This window comes from Cupressus sempervirens, chromosome 10 (genome assembly GCF_028749045.1).
Source record: "Cupressus sempervirens isolate cs-2001-9-10 chromosome 10, ASM2874904v1, whole genome shotgun sequence".
Taxonomy (NCBI): domain Eukaryota; kingdom Viridiplantae; phylum Streptophyta; class Pinopsida; order Cupressales; family Cupressaceae; genus Cupressus; species Cupressus sempervirens.
Genome location: NC_143127.1, coordinates 365,771,325 through 365,795,059, shown reverse-complemented (window position 1 = coordinate 365,795,059; position 23,735 = coordinate 365,771,325). Strand labels below are relative to the sequence as shown.

The window sequence follows — 23,735 nt, the reverse complement described above, 5'->3', positions numbered from 1 at the left end:
ACACTTGGGGATTTACATCTCATATATACTTTGAAATCGTGACTGCTTTCATTTCCTAACGGATGAGTTTGAATAGGTCATTTCCTGGTAAATATGTATTAAGCAAACAAACGAAATCGAAGAAATCCTAATAGAACGCATTTCGCCTGGCCTTTGCGAAGTTTAAGCCTAAAATTTTTGTGGAGAGAGATGATGTTAGCCACCGAAAAAGAATTTTCCGATCCACTACTCATCGCTAATTCTATATTTAACATAGTTTGTGATAGCTTAACTGAAAATGAGCAAAAACAGAAGTATTGGCCCAAAAACGAAGGTTTCCAGCAACGCATGAAGTGTAAATGCACTACATTCATATCCATGTGTTCCCAACTAGTCTTTTCGCTATATATAGTGGATGATATAGAATTCCGCATTTGAAAAAAACATAGATGAATTCTGGAAGATTAGAAGTCATGGGGAGGCCACTATTGATCCTGTTTATACTTGTTGCCGTGGTTTTCTCCTTGACAGAAGCCCTAAATAAAACAAAGGCAAGTAGAAACTGTGTACTTTTTCAGTTTATTGAAAACGGTCATTATTGTTTTTAAATCACATGAAATGCATTACACTCTGGAAAAGGGAAAATGAAAAACTGTTTGGAAGAGCATTATCACATTTAGGTTAGGTTTTGTGCTTATTAAAGTTATTACTTCTTATCTATCTAGGCTTCTCTTTAAATTCTGCTTGTACCTATCAGTTGTCTTTTGCTTGTTGCATTATGCATACATTTGGCTCTGAAGTGGATTGGATTAGAAACATGGACTTTTGACTGATATTGAATGTCTGAGTGGTAGTAGAAAAGGGTAGAAACAAAGAACAGGACATATTTTTTCTTTTCCTTTTCCCCCTTTCTTAGCTACCAAACATGTGCAGGGCTAATTTCATTTGTTGCAGCATTTAAAAATAATGTCATATTTTATTGGACCTAAGAAGGATAATGTTGTACTCATTTGGATCTAAGAAGGATATGTATGATATAGATTAATATGCAAATGTTCTATTGTTTGACAACAATGATTATATGAACTTGGGAGGGCCAGAAGTGGACTTGATTTATGTATTGTGGTTAACGCTGATTGATTGTAATTCATTTGAATTGCTATGAAGTTATAAGCAAAGGTGGCAGAGTTTTGATTTTCATTTGGTGGTGGCAGTCTTTTGTGGTTTACTTGGGAGGGCATCATGGAGGACTCCGACCTGATTTGGTTGTAAATTCTCATCATCAACTCCTGTCATCTCTTTTGGGAAGGTAACAGATAAAAACTCTGGTTTAAAATATTTAACATTTTCCTATTAACCATATGTAATTTGTAGAAAGAAAAATGTATCTCTGAACCCTTCATTTTATGAGAGCTCAATACACTCTACATGGTTTAAGGGGAATATTCAGTATATGCAGTTGTGATATTAAAACATTTTCTTTATGTATAGTTTGCAGAAGAGTTAAATCAGTCGGCACTTTAAGACATTATTTGAGTATCTTTACAAATTTTGATTTATTTTTTTGTATATTCACAATCATTTATTAAATGAGGTACTCGTACATTTCTAATTTAAAAAAATAAATATATTGTTTTCTTCACTTTCTATCTCGTTACTAATACTTTTTCTATCCTTTTCCAATAGCCCCTGTGCAAAATGTTAATTTTCTAACTTTTTTCCCCTTGTTCTTTTACCCAACCAACAATGTTTTTGTTTCAACAATTGCCTCGTTGAAATATTTTTAACGTCTCATATGCCAAGCCTTGAATAATTATTATCAACACATATAGCTTCCATTGCCATAGTAATTTCTCTGATATACATTGTTTTTGCCCTTCTTATTTTACAGCAAAGTAGCAGCAAAGGATGCAATCATCTATTCATACACCAAAACCATTAATGGGTTTGCTGCTAGGCTCGACGAAAAACATGCTCATGCTCTTTCAAGTAAAGTTTTGCCACCATGAGAATTTGTCTTTCGTTTGATATTGCAATTAAAAACCATAGCTTTGCATAAGTTCTCTAACATAATGTTGCTGCTTCAGAACATCCTGAAGTAGTATCCGTTTTTCCTAACAGTCGGCGAGAGTTGCAAACAACTCATTCATGGGCTTTTCTGGGCTTAGAAGATGCCAATCGACAAATCCCTCAGGAGTCGCTCTGGAGAAAATCAAATTTTGGAAAAGATGTCATTATTGCCAACTTTGATTCAGGTAGGTGGTCATGAGAAGCCATTTAACTAGACTATGTGCATGGGTTTATTTCACGAATGCATGCAATATATCTGATCTTGTTTGGTTAACTGTTAGGTGTGTGGCCTGAATCTGAAAGCTTCAGCGACAAGGGTTTTGGCCCCATTCCTTCACGGTGGAGGGGAATTTGCGACAATAGCACTGGATTCACTTGCAACAGGTGTTGATCTATACTTATCACAAAATCCAAACTCTTGTCTAAACACATCTTTGAGCAATTCAAATATTTATTTTACATTATTGTCACTATTTAGGATAGAGTATGTTCTGCATCGTAAAATGTTTTGGCCCTTAATTGTTGCTTATAGTTATTCGTAACGTATTGATGCTACATTTAATTTGTTCTTTCCCCAGCAACAAAACCTTTGAGTGTTAAGAGAACCCGTCCATAGAGTGGAAGAGGAACCTCTTTCCCTTATTCATCTATATTTTATTTATTTAATATATTCAACTTTAGTCAAAATGATGCATAACTGTGGTTGACTTCTAATATAGTAATATGTAAGATGCTATACATATTCTGTTGATTGAAACATGCTGTTGTGTTTCAATTGATATATTCGGTCCAATTCATTTTTTCGTGAGATTTCAGTGAGAAAACAAGATGTAATTTTTTTGATATATAATATATTTCATTTAAATTGTTTTTCTTTTAATAAATTGTCAAATTTTATTGTAACAAAAAATAGTTTCAATGGTTATGTAGTCCAGCTCTTAAGATGGTCTTTAGTCTTATTTGAAGAACACATCTTCTAATAAATAAAATAATTATAAAAATCCTCTAAATAATTTAGTAGAGCAACTATAAATCTATTATAACAATTGTCAAAAATTCTCCTAGAACATCTTTGAACTAAAAGACATAACATTTAAACGATGACTCCATCATCATCCCCATTAAAATTGTTTTGAACTTCTTTGCTCAAAAAACTCAAGACTTCGATTGCCATAGTTTGCCCTTACGTGCTTTTTGACAAATTTTTCCCTGTTTCCAGCTACTTGCTGGGCCATAAATCTTCCTCTGCTATTCTCTTTTTTTTATTTTCCTAATTTTTTGTGGGCTTTATACACATCTCTTTGTATCAACTGAAATCATTATTGACTTTGCTCATCTCCTTTCCAATCTTTTGTTTTATCTACACATACAATTAAAAATAGTAGTCAAGAAAATAAAAAGGTCCCATTAACACTTCCTCCTTGTATGCATCTAGCCATTTAGAAATGCTTTTTAATTATTCTTTCATGTCTCTTCCATCTCTTCTTTCCTGTCACAGACTCTAAGAGTCCATTTTCCTCATAATACATTTTCTTTTATCATATCAGCTTTTGGCAGGCTCACAATACAATGTGAATGTCCACATGGAATATCCTTCTTAGTGACTACTACTTCTCCCTTATTAAACATGGGCTTCTAAATTTCTCCATCTTTGTTGTTACTTCACCTCTGATGTGGACTAATTCCATAATTGCAACGTATTGGGCCAATTCTATTGAAAAGTTTCATTCCTTTTCATTGTATAGTTTTCTAAATCTACTCCTCTTAGAATGATCATCAAACTTTCCCCTTATTTATATAGAAACCCAATTTCAACAGACTATTCATCCACTTTACTTCATTTATTTATCTTCCTTCTACCAAATTCTCATGCATAACACATTCAAGATTTTTCTATCCGCTAGTAATTGCGCTAACTTGAAGAATTGAATCTTTCCCTTTTGCTGCATTTTTATCCCTTTGCTAATCCTAAACTCAATGGCTTTCCTATCTGAAAATAACTCTTGCTCACAAAATTGTTCCCATTAATCATTTTCACCTACTCACTTCCCTTCAATACCTTCACTTCAAATTTCTTCTTCTATGCATTGCCCTTATTGCTTGCTTATCACGATTTTCTCCAACCTGAACTCCTTTTTTTTTCAGCTTGCTTGCTTGTTATCTGTTGGCCTTTTCCTCTTCCTTTGTCCCACTTTTTTTGTAACTGGGTTATCCTGTTTTTCACATCATGGAACAATTCCACCTCTGCAGTTATAACCAGATATTGCAACTCGAAATTGCAAGCAGGAAAGAAAAATAAACAGCAGAAGCAAAATTCATAACAATTTAGATATGAACTCTCATTTTAAGAAAAAGAGTTATTCAATAGTTATCCCAGCTTATTCCCTAAAACTTTGCTGAGCCGTCCCACAAATACACCCCACTAATTAATAAAACTGGCATTTTGAAAGGGGAAGCTCCAAAATGACCTACTACAGTAGCTATAGACCCGCTAACAACAGTTACCACAAAATTTTCTAAAATATCCGAGCACAAATAAATTGACACAGCAGGAGACATGGCATTTAAAGTTCAGTTAATCAACTTAAAGAAAGTTTCAAGTGTTAGAAGAACCAGAGATCTCTGTGAGCAAAAGTAAGACTCAGAATTTGAGCCTTCAAAATTATTGTTGGGCCATTGTGCTTGCATATATGTTGGTCTAACTTTGTAGAGTTAAACCTCAGAGAGAGTTTCCAGTCATTGAGGAAGGATATGCTAATTTAACTGGATTTGTCATTTGTAAAATGAAATTTCCAAGTCTTATAATTTTTTCTCCAACAGGAAGCTGATTGGAGCACGATACTTTCACAAGGGATTTGAGGCTGAAAATGGGCCTCTTGATAAGGCAGGGGAACAGCTTTCAGCGAGGGACACGAATGGGCATGGATCTCATACCCTGTCCACAGCAGGTGGGACTTACGTGGAAAAAGCAAATCTTCTTAAATATGGCCATGGAGTTGCAAAGGGTGGGGCTCCTCTTGTCAGAGTTGCAACCTACAAGGCTTGCTGGAGCAATGGTTCGGCAGAGGGCGCATGCTATGATGCAGATATTCTTGCAGCATTTGATCAAGCGATATATGATGGAGTAGACGTGATTTCTATTTCTCTTGGAGGTATCCAGGGTGCACTACTACTACTTTCTGATGCGGTTTCCATTGGATCACTCCATGCTGTTCAAAAAGGAAGGGTGGTGGTTTGTGCTGCAGGTAACAGTGGTCCAAGTCCAGGCAGCGTGTCGAATGTGGCTCCGTGGGTTATAACTGTAGGAGCAAGTAACACAGATAGACAATTCGCCTCGTTTGCTTTCTTAGGAAACAAGATGACTTTTAAGGTGATCTTTCGCTAAGAGACTCTTCTCACAGCCATTCCAGTTTCATGAGTTATTTTATTTTAAAATTCCTTGAAGGAATCATATTTATATACGAGGGTTTTAATGGAAGGGCATGCTGAATTACAAGAATATAGATGATATGTAAAGAGCATAGATGTGTAATTTTGACTCATTGTGTTGAATTTACGAATGTTTATGTCTTTTGCCAGGGACAAAGCATATCTCAGTCCTCCCTGAAAAGTAGACGAATGTATCCTCTGGTATCTTCAATAGATGTTAGAGCTAGAGGCGTAAATGACTCTGCTGGGTATGGTACACAATTATTTATTGCTAATTATTTACCAAAATAGGAGTTGTTTAACCATTGAGTCAATATTTGAATCAATTGAATCTATCAATTGATTCAATATTTGCATCATTTGAATCTATCAAACTTCCAACCTCCTTTGACGATGAGCTAAAATAGTAGTAATGTGAATAATGTTTTAGGGCATTATGCTACCCTGGAGCTCTAGATCCTCGAAAAGTTAAAGGTACGATTGTTGCCTGCGAACTGGGTGAGAATCCCAGAGTGGAGAAAGGTGAAGAAGTTCGCAGGGCAGGAGGCGTTGGCATGATTCTCTACAATGATATTGGAGAAGGTGACAACTTTCTCGCAGATGCTCATGTTCTTCCTGCAACAGAAGTGACAGTAGCGGATGGGATGAAAGTGCTTGATTACATCAATTCTACAAAGTAGGTTTTGAGAATTTTATTTTAGTTTTGCAAAGCTTCATTGGTAGGCTTTTAAGAACTCAAGGTCCTAAGCATTCTTAAATGCTCATGCAGGTCCCCCGTTGCTTATATTTCGACGGCAAGAACCATGTTCAATACAACGCCAGCTCCAGTTGTGTCAAGCTTCTCCTCTTTAGGCCCAACTATTCTTCTACCAGGCATACTCAAGGTCGTAATCCTAACCTGAACTTCAATATTACCCAATTTCAAACATGATTTCTTTTCTAGCAGTATGATTATAGAAACCTTTTGATACTTACTTTGTATTTCCAACATGTTTTATGCAAATGATAATAGAAAGTTGTTGGCTTGTATATTGGATGCAGCCCGATATTGTAGCTCCAGGGTTGAACATACTTGCAGCATGGTCAGGAGCAGCAACCATAACTGGCCTTGATTTTGATCATAGGAAGACTGCTTACAATGTAATATCAGGCACGTCTATGGCATGCCCTCATGTAGCTGGTATTGCAGCATTACTGAAAGCAGCATATCCTCATTGGAGCTCAGCAGCCATAAGTTCGGCCATTATGACTTCAGGTATATACTAAAAGCTCATCCTGCATTGTACTCAAATCTTTTTCTTTGGTGGAGGGTTCAGACCTGTGAGACAGCCCAGCAGATGCACAAAGCCTGTGAGCTACCACTTAGCGAAGGCCACCACAGAAACGTTTTAGCAACTTGATATGGGCGAACTCATGCTTGAAACCTCTTTGGCTAAGAGCCAAGATCTAAGAGGTATCCATTCCACCAAAATTGCCCGGGGCACGGTCCCAGCCTCATTCCTTATGATGATGTCGGAGTCTTGCATTCAGCAAGACCTATACATGGAGGGCTCATTGAATATCATTCAAACTTCACCAGTAGACCCATTGACTTCATTCAATATTTTCAAATTCATATCATTCTAGATTCCATGAATCACTTCATGGAACCTATCGACCAAGGCTTGTCCTGAGGTGAATTAATTTTTTTCTTAAATTTTTTTTCCTTAGATCTTACCATGGGTTGTGTTCGTTTATGAATCACAGCTACCGTGCTGGATGACATCAACGGAGCTCAGAATATATTGTGGAGCCCGGGTCCTTTCGCCTTTGGTGCAGGTCATATTAACCCAAATAGAGCTGGTGATCCTGGCCTAATCTATGATATATCACTGGATGACTACTATACCGTCTTATGCATTTTAGGGTGGACACCAGAGATGATAAAAAGAGCAACTGGTGTAAAATTCTCTTGCCCAGCAGATGCTGCAATATACAACCTCAATTATCCTTCTATTACTGCTGTATCTCTTACTGAAGCTCGAATTGTGAAGAGAACCGTGACTTATGTTTCAGAAGGACCAGAGACTTTTGTAGCCGAGTTGAGATCTCCTCTTGAAGCAGGAGTGACGGTGAATCCCAACATTCTTCACTTCAGTAAGGCTGGGGAGATGAAATCATTTGAGGTGATCATGCAACCCAAGCCAAGTATAAGAACATTTGGTTTTGGAGCTTTGACATGGAAGAGTGCTAACCACTCTGTGAGAAGTCCTATTGTTGTGTGTAGTGGTAATTGTTTTTAGAGACAAAACCCCACCCACTTGGAATTTTGCTTTAGGTTATCTTGGTCCCCTTATTATTGTCTTTTAGCCCTAACCCAGGAATCTGGCCTATTAAATAACCACCATTTTTTAATCCCTGATGTGAGGGATTTGTATTTTTTTAATCCCACAGTAGTATGCCTGTGGGATGTAATATTTTTAAGCTTACCATGGAAATTTGTTTTATTTATTAGTAAAATAACCGTGGTTTTTTCAATTTATCAGTGTTTTTAGCGTGTACTCTAACAATTAAACGTATTGTTTCTCATTTTAAAATAGTTAAATATTTTTTTGGTTGATGATATTATTTTTATATTAAAGATTGTCTTGTGTTCATTGGAGTTTGGAGTTTGGATGGTGATATTATTTTTGTATTAAAGACCTTTCCAAATCTTGCTTTCATTTGAGTAACAACATGAGACTTACGAGCTTATCCGAACTGAACAACAACACTAGAAATAACAATTAGAATACCAAGAGTCACAACTTAGAATTCCACAAAGATGTCCCTTTTGAAAATTATTTGAAAATTAGGATTCAAAATTGAAGAACTTTTTGGAACATAATTGCATAGTATTATTTATTTGTTGATTTCTTATAACTTTTAATACCAAAATATTATTTCATTAGTTTATTATGATTTGTAATTTTATTATAAGGTAAGGTATAGGGGAGTTCTTAAAAGCTTAAAAATAAATTATTTTTTATTTTAAAAATTAATAAATTCTAATAATTAGTCTTTACTACTTATTTATATAGTTTAGATATAATAAATTTATGTAGTTTTATTATTATAATGCTTTCTTCCAAATATTTTTTATTAACTGACATTATGCACTAATTCAAATTTAAATTAAATCATTAATTCGATTTATAAATTAATTGTAAATTTACAAATCAACTATAATGGCACTTCTTATTCCAACCCTTACTTACAATAACAAATATGTTTAGCAATACTTGAAAAGTCGTGCATTAATATTTTCTAAAATCTAGCATTTATATTTGAGTCAAATTTAATAGAAAAGTAAATAAAGTCTTAAGTACAAATAAATTAATAACTATGTACCCTGTAATTCTAAGCTAGGAAACCCAAACTTGATAAGTTGATTCAAGTAATTTAACATAATTAAGTTTTTATTATTAATTATTTGTTTATTGAATAGACATGTCTATTCATTCACCCATGCTCAATATAAATGAGAGGATGTTGCATATGGAAAACATATACCTGATTACAAGGCAATGCCATTACATTTGCAGCAGATCTTGGAAACTTAACAACTTTAACATTAGCCTTACCACTTTCCAAAAACTAGAGTATCCAATCTAACATCTCAATTCAATCCTAGATTCCAATGTAGGGAAGCACAATTCATCTAATTTATAGGCTAGAATAATTGGTTAGCTTCGTGACTATGATAAACATATTAAAAATTAACAGTCAAAAGTTTGATAAAATAGATGAATGTGTGAATCAACACTCAAATATCTAAATAAATGTACATAATTAGGAATAAATGTTGAAAAACATACTTGCATGTTGAGATGGGAAGTGGCATTGACTAAGCATAATAAAAAAGAGTTGCATGCAACAAGAGTCCCACCATTTGCCAAAGGATGCGATTGATGAAGTAGGTGGATGGAGGGATCATTAAAGTCTATTTCTTAAGAAATAACTCTACTAGTCTCACTAGAAATACATTAATACATAGGAGATATTTTGCACAAGTCAAATTGTGATATTGTTGATAATTATAATTTCTAGATTTGATTGTGTGAAGTTTTTTTTTTCATCAACATTTTAGATCATACGACATGATCAATCAGCACGAAGCAAGAGTACAAGAAGAACAAAAACTTCACACAATCAAACCTAGAAATTATAATTCTCATTTACATGGATTTGGAGATTTAATAGATATGTGTGATATTGCTATCAGGATTTGACCGTGTAGTTTTTTATTCAAACTCATTGACCCATATAGAGTAGAGGTTTAACCAACACTTGGTGAAGGTTTTGTGATTGGGGTTGCAATTAGAGTGGGTTTAACTATGGAGGAAACTCTATAGTTAAGCGCGCTCGAGTTGGAGTAGTACCGAGATGGGTGACCTCCCAAGAAGTCACGCTGCTTCACCTCTATGAGCATCACCTAGATCCAACGTCTGTTAAGTGTTTTATTCATTTTCATGAGAGATGGGTTTGTGTAAACCACTACTCATGAAATATGTGTCTATGAGTTTGACTTAGAAACTACACAGTTAAATCTTGATAGCAATATCACAATTTGCCTTGCTGTGGAAAATATCTCCTACTTATCAATTGATGAACTTAAGGGGCTTTTTAATGAATGGATCATAAGGCACAAAACTTGGTGAAGGTTTTGCAAATGGGGTTGCAAGTAGAGTGGGTTTAATCATGGGGGAAACTCCGTAGTTAAGCGCGCTTGAGTTGGAGTGGTGCTAGGATGAGTGACCTCCCGAGAAGTCTTGATGCTTCACCTCTATGAGCATTACCTAGATCCAATGAGTGCTAAGTGTTTTATTCATTGTCATGAGAGATGGATTTGTGTAAGCCACCACTCATGAAATATGGGCCAACGAGTTTCACTAAAAACTACACAATTACATCCTAATAGTAATATCACAAGAAATACATTGGCTTGGGAATTCTATAGAGTTCTACAACATAGATAACTAATTTCTCTACAAACTTCCACATGAAATCTCATGTTGCAAATTATAGACAGTCCTTTGCAAAATTCTATTATCTCAAATACCTATCTTGAAAGATCTTTAGATATTTGCAATCTAGGAGATAAAGCACCTTGTGTTTGAATGTTAGTTATTTTGGCTACAATATTCCACTAGGATGTGCAAGTGAGAATATAGATGTGTGAGAAAAATTAAAAGGAGAATAACAAAAGATGGGAGGAATTCTCAAATAAAGATTTGTAATAAAATCATCACAAGTTTTCAATGAAAAACAATTTTTGAAAGTCTTCTAAGTCTACATTTTTGAGTTTTGATGTAAGTAAACTAAATTAAAATTTAAGATATTTAGTTGTAATGTTTCTAAGTTGAGAAGGCTCAAGAAATAATGTTTTATATTGGCGACCACAAAGTCCACAACCTATTCTTGTATTGTTGAACCTATGAAATGTTAAGATAAACATGTAGCCAAATCCCTAGATATTTGTATACTGAAATCTATTTTAAAACTCAATAAAGGAAAGATGAGCCAATGATATTACTAGAAAGGAAGATCACAAGAGGAGAAGTTAGAAAAAATAAATATAAGATCATCTGCTAGAATACTTCGCTAGTCACCATACATTATAATTCCCTTGCAACTGTTGAGTCATGCCAGGCTCACATTGAATATAGTCAGTACAAGAAACATAACTAAAAAAAGTGATAAATAATTAATGAGATGCATAGGGGAATTCTATTACAACATTGCAAGAAAGGTACAGTACTAAAATCAAAGGGACCTAATCTATTAATATCATCAAAAAATAAGATGATAGAATCATACAACATTATTCTTTTTAAACACAAAAATTATTTGCCAATCTATGCATCATTCTTGCGGCCTTGTCATTTTTAGGGCAGTGATCTAGAGTTTCCCTGCTACTAACCCCTATCACCTCTCCTTATATATGTTGCTACAATAAAAAACATGAGTGCATAGTGTAAGAGAATAGAAATCTAATGACATCAACCTCTCTCCACACGCAATAAATATAATATTTATTGCTAGTTGTCAATGTCACTTGTAACCCCGTGTGTTTATTTCCTTGCAACAAATTGCACAAATGCTAAATCCAAGAAAAAAATGTCTAATACTCCTATTTCACAGCTAACTGTCCTCAACTGTTGCACATTTTCATGTAATGGGAAATGAGAACACTCATATTCTAAAGAAAGTCAATAAATAATTTTTAATAATTAACAGATAAAATTTGATTAGTTCACTACATTAAACATTGGAATATAATTTAGGGAGAAAACACTATTGTTGAATGCTATTGATTGCTAAAAGTTATCTTAGTCACCGTTAATCTAAGATGCGCCCATAAAGATCTAGCAAGAATTAATAAATGATTCCTATACCTTCATATATTGAAGATAATGGTGTAAACTTTAGAGGTTCAAAATTTGTCTCTATGCATATATTTAAATGAGAAAAATAAACAATAATAATGACAAATGAACATTTCAGTCCAAATCTGCCACTGCCTTCCTATGGGAATACAATGATAGGTGTTCACTATTGCTTGGTTCTTTTGCTAAATGAACATACTAGTAATACAACAAAGAACATCTAGTGTAGATAGATTAAACCAAACACATGGAATACGATTAAATTAAACATGTGGGATAGACTAAACTAAACACTAGTAATAGAGAAGCCATTTCACTATTTTACATGTTAGCATTTATTAGTGCCAGATAATAAAGTGGAGATAAAAGAAAAACAACACAAAACAAATAACACAGAAGTGCAAGATGCTAATTTAAAAAAAACAAAAATATAAAGTGTTAAAAGAAGGGGGGGATTCAAAAGTAATAAACTTAGCAACGAAAGCATCATGAGTGTTTGAAGGGAACAATGCATCCCTTCCTTATAATGGAACCATGTACTAATGATCTGATATTCATAAAACACAAAATGTAAAACATAGAAAATTTGCAAGAAAGATGAAAGAGGAAAAATACATAAGAAGGAAATGAGAACTCCTGGCATAGTAAAAAGGGCTCTTGAGGTGGTGAGTTGGTAGAGCCCAAGGCTCCTTACTCTTAGTCACCCTAAGGGCTACACATAAAATACATCATTATGTGAATCAACAAAAGAATATGGTGCACTAGGAGAAGGTATCACTACATCTTCCCCCTTACCTCACAATATTATAGAAATAATGTCTGAGTGTCTATGAAGGGAGCAACAGAAACATGAAAGAAATCTTAGAGTGGGGTTGCCATTGCACTAAAAGACCGATTTGTCAGTGTTGGGTACAACCACTCAACTTATAGTGCATAGGAGGCAATTAAGCCCTTGTCACAAATCTCGAGGGGTGCATTGATCATTTTGCCAAAAATCTCACCCTTAGCATTACTCGAGGGTTTGAGATTTGAACTTGTGACCAAACTTTAGTACGACTTGTTAGAGTGGAGTTTTTGTTGCGCCAAAAGACTGATCTATCAGTGCTTGATATACCATTTAACTTATAGTACACATGAGTTGGTTAAGTGCTTGTCATGAATCCTGAGTGGGATGATGAACATTTTTCCAACTAGAAAATGTAAGGGAAAATGACAATTATATTCTCAACCTAAGGGGCTATAGTAGCCTCACTACTGATAGACACACATTCAGAAAGAACAAAAATAAACTAGATTGGGTTTTTACAAATTTGATTTATGAACTAAACTAGGACCCAACAATATAGAATTCTAACAACCCTAATGTACCTTCTCATAAATAGAAATTTCTATGCATAATCCATTATGTCTAGAAACAAGGCATCTAGCTGTGATTTTTCCTTCGATCCGTAGTCTAGATCTCTAAATGTGGGATAAATTTTTGCACCAAATAGTTGCTTTCCATGATGAGAAATATGCTCAATAATATGGATTCTCTATCCAAATATGGATTATCTTGATGGGAAGTTAAATGGACAAATCAATATTGCAAACTTGTATGCAAAATGTTAAAATATAAATTAGGCACATATGCTATTTTAAGATTGCCACCCAATGATGGAAGCATATGCTAGCCATAGAACTGCTTTAAAAATGCCACGTGTCCATGCTCAAAACATCAATATACATTTTTGGTTCAAGTTTTCAAAAAATAGAAAAGACCACCCAAAAAACCCCCAATAGAAAAATAAAAACAAAAATTTAAAATTTTAATTTAATAAAAAAAATTGTTCAGACCATAGTATATAAATATAGGATGTGTGATTCTTGTGAAACAAATTAATTCAATTTGATGCAATGAAAACATTAGTCTCTACCTATGAAAGGCGAGACTAATAAATTTGATATAAACATGTTACATATTTACTTTAAAAAATTCTACAAACATGAAAAATGTCACAAGAACAAACTAGACAACTAGTTAACATAGATCAAATCTCCATCCTTAGTGCTATACTAATGTTTCTTTATCCCTCGACCTTCAACCCTGCTTTGTCCCCTCCTCTCCAAATGACATTCTTCCTCCCTTGGGATAAATCATGAATATATCCAAAAGAATTGAGAAACACATTAGTCCAAGATGATATACATACAAATCCATTCAATGGATCATATTTACATATTTAAGTATCAATATCAAACATCCAAATGTAGCTTACAATTATAAAATAGTCATAAACATTATATAATTTCTACAAATAAAAATTATGACTAAAATAATAATAGTATTAATCATGTCTAAAAATTACTTTATATGGTAATGAATAAGATCTTGAGATCTTGCTAACTATGCTAGAAAATTTGATATTACTATAAACCAAATTAATAAAAAGTTACTACATGTTACAACCCCTTATGGTGTAGTTTCTTCTTTTATGACAATGTCTTTATCTCTTGCCAATTATCTTAGACATACCTGACCCTTTATATTAGGATCCTTATACCATTAATATCACACTTCTACATTGGTTATACAATTGAAATCATTTATTCAAGTTGAGAAGAAAGTTAATACTACACTTGTTAGAAAAAATGCTTCAATACTTAGTTCATTTAATTCACTTCCTACATAACCCATGAGAAAAAAATATATAAACAAGTTTACATGATTATTATTATGCAAAGACCTAATCGAAAAGCTACAAGATAACACATAACATAACCTAGAAAACCATGAACAAAGAATAAGTCACTTCCAAAAGCATACATACTCCATCAATTAGTTGAACAAATAAATAATACATGCACCTACCAAGCTACAATGAATACTTCTGAAACATCGAGCCTCTCTAATGCATCCTCCACGTGTCCAAGCATAAATCCACACATACCATATCATGCTTCTCATGCATACTTCTAAAAATGACTCAACACTAAATATGTGATAGGTCATATAGGCATAAGATCACAAAAATATACGCAAGTGGCAAGATTGTGCGAAATCCAAGGTTTTTCATATGTAAACTACTACACAATGAATTATCTTAAGAAATATTAAGTAAAGTGTGATTACTGATGATTTAAATACACCAACAGCTCCCCTCAAGCTCAATTAAATGCACTCAAATTCGCAATGTAAGATGAGACTCGACTACTAGGCCATGTTAGGTACCCATGTGTAATGCAAATGTGATGCAATAAATTGTCATAAATTAGAGAAAGTGAGAAAAACTCATTGGAAAAACTCCCCTCCAAATAGAAAGATGAAAACTCACAAGATGCATGGATGGAGGACTTAAGACGCCCAAAGAACTATATACATCATGTATATAAAAAAATTATCCATTCATAGGGAGGAAATAAGGAGATTCATGCCCCCCTCCCCCCATAATGAATAATGTCCAATAAAAATTATGAGTTCTTGACGACAAAACATAGTCCAATGCATACAAACAATATATCTACCCTTGGGAAGAAAATTTACAAAATACAAATGCATGGATGCTTCTCATTTTGGATACAAAAAAATGTAGTATGATGATATTGTCTCAAAAATATACTCATATTCCATCATGTCCTTGGATGATAGAGATGCCACAAACCAATCAAGAACATGCCTAATCCTAATAGAAGGTGACAAAAAAGGAACCAACAAAAACTAATTGTACTCCAAAAAAAAAGAAAAGATGAAGTGACAACATTATTTCCATAATTATCATCAAGTATGAATGATGTCTTTAAAAATTGAACTTGGGAGTCTCCAAGGTTGAAGAATCTATCACATAGCCATGATTAACCCAAGCCAAGCAATGTGGTATATCAAGTGAAGGAAGTGTCATGAATATCAATCTCCAAAGAAGGTGAATGGTTATCTCTAATTGTGATGAAGTTGTATCATCTTAAAATGTAAGGATCCATCTTTTAAGACCTTTTAGCTCCCACACTTTAGTGACCTTATGGACCATGGATGGATTCATGCTTAGTCTCTTTCTCCTATTCTGTCTGCTTCTTGCACTTTCATTTGCACAATTTTTAAGACCTCAGGGTTAGTTCCTTGTAGGCCAATCCTGGAATGGGTCAACCTATTCCTTGCAAACTTTGGGTCCTAGGGTTAGTTTAGTCTTGGGATTGCAAATTCATAAATTGGGTGACCTAGTCATCTTTCTTTATTTTCGTGCCCAAAAACTAGTATAAAAGGAAGCCTAGGCAACTCATTTTCACATCCAATAGAAATAAAAAAAATCATTATAGAAATCACACATGCAAGTAAAATAAGTCAAACACTCAATAAAGTAGATTTTTATCAAGCAACCAAACACTCAAGAAAGTAGAATTTTGTCAAGCATTTGAGGCATTTAAGATTCATATCTACATTGAGGCATTCATCATCTTTTTCATTGATGCACATTTACATCCATGGCACCATGATGTGCTTTTGCTAGAACCATTGCATTTGTGGAGATTTCCTACATCCTCCATTGTAGATCCAACATTGACATCAAACAAGCATTACACAATCTTTATTAACAAGGTTTTCTTCAAGAAAGGTGAGTATTTACATTTGTCTTTCTTCTTGTCATGTTTTATATTTCAATTTCAAATTTTATTCTCCAATCTAAGGCTTGATCAAGGAAAACCCTCATCAAATCAAAAAAAATCAAGTTTTATTGTGTGTAGGAGAAAAATATCGAAATTATAGTTGCAAATCCAAAAACTACTCATCGAGTGTTAGAATTAGCGAGACAGAAATAAAAATTACATGCAAATCTAAACAATATCAAAAAATATTAAGCACATAGAAGAAAACACAAGATACAAATATTTAACGTTGTTCGTGGAACCCAATACCTAGGCTACATCCACTAAACAATGAATCCAGTATTCTTATTATCCAATGATTACAACTTGATTACAATTTGTAATACTTTATAACTTAATACCATTGCAAGAAGCTACTATCTCACCATCCATCATGAAATCCTTAACCCTATGCAATTTTATACAAGCTTTTTTCCAATTACAAAATTAGGGTTAGAATAATTACATCTCAAGTCCTAGAAAAAGATGGAAAAATAGCCCACGTTACTTTCTTGATCAATCACCACAAGCTAACAATCTCCCACTTGATGATTGATCCTACTCTACACTAAACAACAACCTCTCACTTCAACATTGATCATGTAGCAATACTGCTACCTCGCGAGGCTCCCAATGGAATGGACCACCCTGGACTCAATTGTTCAATTATTCTATTTAGTCTAGAAGACCAACCAAAGATGAAGAGGAATTCAAATTCTTCTTTGTCACTACCTTTGTAAACATATATGTTGGATTATCATTTGTATGTATCTCATCCATCTTTAACTATCCATCATCCAAAACTGACCAAATAAAATGGTACCACAACTTTATGTGTTTTATATTTAAATGTAGAGAAGAATTCTTAGCAAAATGAATGGCACTTTGGCTATTTGTTTATAGATAATTATCCTGTTATGGGTGTCATAATTATTCCATTAAGAATTGAAGCCATATCATCTTCTTGGCTACCTCTATAGTAGCAACATACTCTACCTCTGTAGTGGACAAAATGTTCACCTTCTGTAACTAAGAAAACCAACTCACCATTGTCCCACCAATAGTAAATACATATCCTATAGTACTCTACATGGTATCCAGATCCCCTACCAAATCTACGTCAACATAGCCTTGTAAATCAGTACTAGAGCCCCCATAATATAAACATTTACACGATTTCCCTCTCAAATATCCAAGAATCCATTTGATTGCATTCCAATGCTCAATTACAAGATGACTCAAATACCTGCTAACAATCCCCACTGTATGTGCAATATCTGACCTAGTATATACCATAGCATACATTAAGCTTCCTATATTTGAAGCATAAGGTACCTAGGACATTTTAACCTCCTCTTCCTATGTCTTTGGACACATCTCCTTAGTCAATTTCAAATGAACACGAAAAGGTGTGCTGACAGCTTTGACATTCTCCATACATAAATGTTGCAACACCTTCCCAATATAATTAGCCTAAGATAGAGTCAGTTTCCTGTGTTTCCTATCTCTACAAATTTTCATACCAAGGATTTTTTTTCTACCCCCAAATCCTTCATAGAAAATGAATGTGCAACTATTGTTTCAATATCGTAATGTGATCAAAGTTAGACCCATCTATAATCATATCATCAACATATAACATAAAATAATGTAGTTGTCATTATCTAAACTCTTTAAAAAAAACACAATGGTCTAAATGACACCTAGTATATCCATGCTCATTCATAAAACTGTCAAAATTAAGATATCATTGTTGAGGTGCTAGCTTCAAGCTATATAAACTTTTCTTCAATCTACACATTAGATTCTCCTTACCTTTGACCTCAAATCCCTATGGCTATGTCATATATATTTCTTCATCCAAATAATCATGAATGAAATTTATTCTAACATTAAGCTACTCCAAATGCAAATATTCAACAACCACAATACTTAAAATAGTACAAACAGAAGTTATTTTAACAACTAAAGAAAATATCTCATTAACATCAATGCCCTTTTTCTATGCAAATTATTTTACAACAGAACCTTACTTTAAATCTTTTCTTACCTCCATCCTCTTCTTTGAGCCTATAAACCCATTTATTCTATAAATCCCTTTTACCTACAGGTAACTTACACAAATCCCAAGTTTGATTTTTTTATCAAGGAGTTTATTTCTTTTGTCATTGCAGTCTCCCACTAAAGATTTGTATCCACATTCACAACTTCATCATAACATTTAGGTTCACCAACATCTGTTAATAAAATAGAGTACAAAGAGGGAGAAAATATTTTTGGAGGTCTACTTAGCCTTGTTTACTATCTAACATTTTTTGGGGTTTGTGGTATTTTTTTTGCTAATGTTGCAGAGCATGAGAGAATGCTAGAACACTATTCTTTTGAGTATTATCCAACACTACATAATCATTTTCTTTCTTCTCATGTCGCTACAACAAATCTTTGTACAACACTTTCTCATTAAATATGAAATTCCTACTTCTTACAATTTTATGATTTTCAAATTCCCAAAGTCTATAACCAAATTCATCAATTCCATATCTAAAAAATACACATTTCTTTGACTTAGCTTCCAGCTTGGTTCTATTTTCAGAATCTATATGTGCAAAAGCTTCACAACTGAAGGTTCTGTGAAAAGAATAACTCACCTTCTTACCACTCTTTGCTTCATCTAGAATACCACAACCCAAAGGAGTAGAGGGACCTCTATTGATAAAATATACAATAGCATTGACTGTCCACATGTTTGAGGGTAGCCCAACATGTAATCTAATGCTTCTTGTGCACTCGATTATTGTCATGTTCATGCGTTCAACCACTCCAGGTCCTTGTGGAGTCCTTAGAACAATTTTCTACCTATAAATATAATTAGAGGAACAATATTCTTCAAACTTATTTCACCAATACTCACCACCATTATCATACCTAAGAAAATTTAATCTTTTACCAATCTCATTCTCAACCAAGCTTTTTCATTTCTTTAAAATTAAAAATACATCAGAATTTTACCTAAAGAAATAAACCATACTTTCCTAGTTGCATCATCAATGAATGTAACATAATAGTGAGAGCCACCAAGGGAAGATACCTGATCTAGTCCCCATATATCTATATGAACAAGCTCTAGTTTCTGATTTTTCTTTTCCTTCCCACTCTTCACAAAACTAATCTCTTTTGTTTTCTATACATACAAATTTCACAAAAATCCATATTGACATATTTTAGACTAGGTAAATTGGTTTTTTAATGAAGTAATTTCATACCTTTTCAACTCATGTACCCAAGTCTATTGTGTCATACTACTATTTCAGAATCTCTAGCATCTATTTGATGTTCTTCATGCTCAACACCAACAACTATTTTTGAACACTAATTTTTCTTTGAAATAATTAAAGTAGAAGAAACAATATGACTTGTACAAAGATATAAGGTTCCTACTTTCACACCTTTTTCTTCTATAATAGAACCTTTTGAAACCTTCCAATTTTATCATTAAAAGTAACTGTGCAACCCTCATCACCCAATTGCCCTATTGAAATTAAATTCCTACTTAGTGTTGGAACATGTCTTACTTCTTGTAGTAGCCAATGATTGCCACTCTACAACTTAATCTTAATTTTCCCCTTTCCAAAAATCTAATAGGGTTCATTATCTCCCAAATAAACTAGCACAAAATCCCCTTGGACACAATCAAGAAAAATAACCTCTATGGGGAGTAGCATGAAATGAAGCCCTTGAATCTAAAACCTATGAATCATCAACATTTTTCTAAAGAAAGAAACAAAGCATCCTCTTTGGATTTATTACTTACCACAATTACCTCCTCATTTCCTTCATATTTGTCTCCTTCATTATTCTTTAGAGTCCAACAATATTTCTTTTTGTGCCTTGATTTCCCACAATACTTGCAATCTCTTGGTCCTCTAGATTGAGACCTATTTCCCTCAGATTTCATCTTGATTTCCCATTATTTAGAAAATTATTTTCTCTCATTCTGCCTCTACTTTGTGTGTACAAGACACTTCTTGATGTAGATGCACCTGAGATTTTCTTAAGAATTTCCTCGCTCAGAATGATACCAACCACATCATCAAAATTTAGGGTATTAGAACCAAAGACATAATTACTTACAACCATTACCAAGTCATTCCAACTTTCAAAAAAATAACACAAAATCAAGAGACCCCTAATTTATTCATCAAAATTGACATTTATAGAGGATAATTGATTGGTAACCATATTAAACTCATTTAAATAATCAACAAGAGACCCACCTTATACCACCTTCATATTAAATAAGTGCTTCATGAGAAATACCTTGTTTGAAGTGAAAGGCTTTTTGTACAGCTTTTCTAGGGTTTGCATCAAACCTTATGTTGTCTTCACTTGCATAATATTAAATGTCACTAATTATGTCGTCTTGTGTTAAAATTTTGTTAATGCTTATTGTGTTGCATGTTTATTTTATGTGTATTATTAACCACTATAACTCAATATAAGTTGAGATTTTACTCTAATATTTAGTATATTAAGTTGACAATTTGATGCTAAGTCTATATTAGTTTATATTATGATGTTAGATCCGGTTACCAAGACAATGACCTGAATGATTGAGTTTTTGAGTTGGTAAAAAGTGTTTAAAGGCCTGTAGGGTAACTAGTTATAACTGATTCAAACCCCAACCCACCCCCCCTTCCCTAGTTATCTAACAATTGGTATCAGAGCATAGTGCTTGAAAGAAAAGTTTAAAGGGACTTGAGCAAAAGATCTAAAGATGTATAAGAGAGAGGTACCAAAGTTGAACATGGAGAATTTCATAGTATGGAAATATAGAATGAGATTGTATCTTTCATGAATTGGAGACAATGCATTGCACTATCTAGACATCTAGTACACACCTCCCCACCAACCTATAATAGTTGATGAGATGAACTAGAAGAAAGAACACAATAGTCTAATGATTGAAATTGCCTCTACACTCACTGATGTTGATTTTGATGATATCAAAGATTTTTCCATTGCAAAATAAATATGGGATACACTTGCACTTGTGTATGGTGGATATCTAAATGTATTTAAAACTATATGTAAGAGTCTAAGAGGAAAGTATGATGAGATGAGGATGAAAGAAGGAGAGAACATTGCTTAATAGTAACCAAATCAAAGAAGTTGTTAGTGCTATAAAAGATGCTAGAGGAGTCATTAGTGATGAAGAAGTTCTAATTAAAGTACTAAGAACCTTATTTCCTATCCATGCTATTAGAGTATTTTGTATTCAAGAATTTAGAGCTATGCTTGGTAATGCTCTTACACTTGGTGGATTGGTCAATAGATTAATTGCATTTGAATTGAGTAACTTTGATAATAGTATGCCTACAATTGAGAATGATTTCAATTCATCACTAATCATTGGAAGTTCAAGAAAAGAGAAGAATAGAAAAGATGACAGTGATTCTGATTCAGAAGAAAAAGATGATGAAGGGCTTGATGTATTGCTGGCTAGAAGGCTATCAAGAGGTAAAGGAAAATTCAAAGACAAATTGTCCCTGATATATTTTAAATTCAACAAAGTTGGTCATTTTTTTGCTAGGTGTCGTAACAAGAATAGGAATGGCAAGGATGACAAAAAGGAGAACAAATATTGAAGAAACAAAAACTACAAGGACTATAAGGACAAATAGAAGAATCCATGTTACATTGTTGAGGAGGAGCAAATCAAGTTAGAATATGATGATGAGAACCTAGGCGAGGAAGTCATAAATGTTACTATTAAAGAAGACTGTGTTGTGATGTAGAGCCTAATCAAACTCAAAAGTTTATCGAACGCAGTTTCCCCCAAGATTATTTCTACGAGGGTTTGGGTGTAGTGCCCCTGGTACACTCCCTATCATAGTACATGGTGGGGTTAAGGGGTAACACCCCCATAGGAGCTTTCAGAAGCAACACCCCCAAAGCCAAAAATAACCCTACTATTGTAAAGGGCTTTGATTGATATTTTTCTATTGGATGACTTATTCTAGCCCTAATTTTATAAGCAGAAGAATCTTGTATAAAATGGCTTAGGGTTAGGGATTTCATAACGTATGGTGATATTGTAGCTTCTTGCAATGATATTGAGCTATAAGGGATTGCAGATTGTAATCACTGGATAATAATAATTTTGGACTTTCTATTGGTGGATGTAGCCCAAGGATTAGGTGAACCAAGTTAAATCTTTGTGTTATGAAAAATGAAAATAGAGGACTATCTTTATTAGGACTTATGGAAGCCATTGGAAGGAAAAACTAAGAAACAAGGAACTATGACAGATGAGGATTGGTATATTTTGGATAGAAAGGCACTTGGAAGCATTCAATTATGCCTGGAACCATCAGTAACATTTGACATTACAAAAGAAAAAATGGTGGAAGAGTTTATGCAAACCCTAACAAAGTTGTATGAAAAGCCCTCTACTTCAAATAAGGTATTTCTCATGAAGCATTTATGTAATATGAAGATGGAAGAAGGTGGATCTATTGCAGATCATTTAAATGAATTTAATACTACTACTAGTCAGTTATCTTTTGTGAATGTCAATTTTGATGAAGAAATTAGGGCTCTCTTGATTTTGTGTACTTTGTCAGAAAGCCAAAATGGCTTGGTAATGGTTGTAAGTAATTTTGTTTTTGGATCTAATACCCTAAAATTTGATGATATGATTGGTGTTATTCTAAGTGAGGAAACTCGTAGGAAAACCTTAGGTGGATCTACATCAAGAAGTTCTTTGAATGCACAAAGAAGAGGCAAAACAACTGAGAGAGGAAACAATTCTAGAAATCATGGAAAATCAAGAGGAAAATCAAAGGGGAAGAGATCTCCATCCAAAGGACCCAGAGATTGTTGGTACTATGGGAAGCTAGGGCATAAGAAAAAAGATTTTTGGACTCAAAAGAACAATGAAGGAGATAAACCAAATGGAAACAAGGAGGCAAATGTGGTAAGTAACAAATTGAAAGAGGATGTTTTGCTTCTTTATTTAAAAAGTGTTGATGATTCTTGGGTTTTACATTCAGGGGCTTCATTTCATGCTACACCCCATAGAGGTTATTTTATTGATTATGTCCAAGGGGATTTTGGGCTTGTTTATTTGGGGATAATGAACCCTGTTAGATTGTTGGAAAGAGAAAAGTTAAGATTAAGTTGCATAATAGGAATCATTGGCTACTACATGAGGTAAGACATGGTCCAAGGATG

General features: G+C 33.8%; 1 protein-coding gene across 1 annotated transcript; it reads left to right on the top strand.

Moving 5' to 3' along the window:
- Nucleotides 1-312: 312 nt before the first annotated feature.
- LOC149534179 (subtilisin-like protease SBT5.3) lies at nucleotides 313-7,995 on the top strand. The gene is made up of 11 exons (XM_089804912.1): nucleotides 313-530; nucleotides 1,194-1,288; nucleotides 1,871-1,968; nucleotides 2,067-2,234; nucleotides 2,331-2,433; nucleotides 4,870-5,419; nucleotides 5,629-5,726; nucleotides 5,909-6,154; nucleotides 6,248-6,362; nucleotides 6,520-6,733; nucleotides 7,225-7,995. The coding sequence occupies exons 1-11, from the start codon at nucleotides 429-431 to the stop codon at nucleotides 7,758-7,760; spliced, it is 2,325 nt and encodes a 774-aa protein (XP_089661038.1). The 5' UTR covers nucleotides 313-428; the 3' UTR covers nucleotides 7,761-7,995.
- The last annotated feature ends 15,740 nt before the right edge of the window (nucleotides 7,996-23,735 follow it).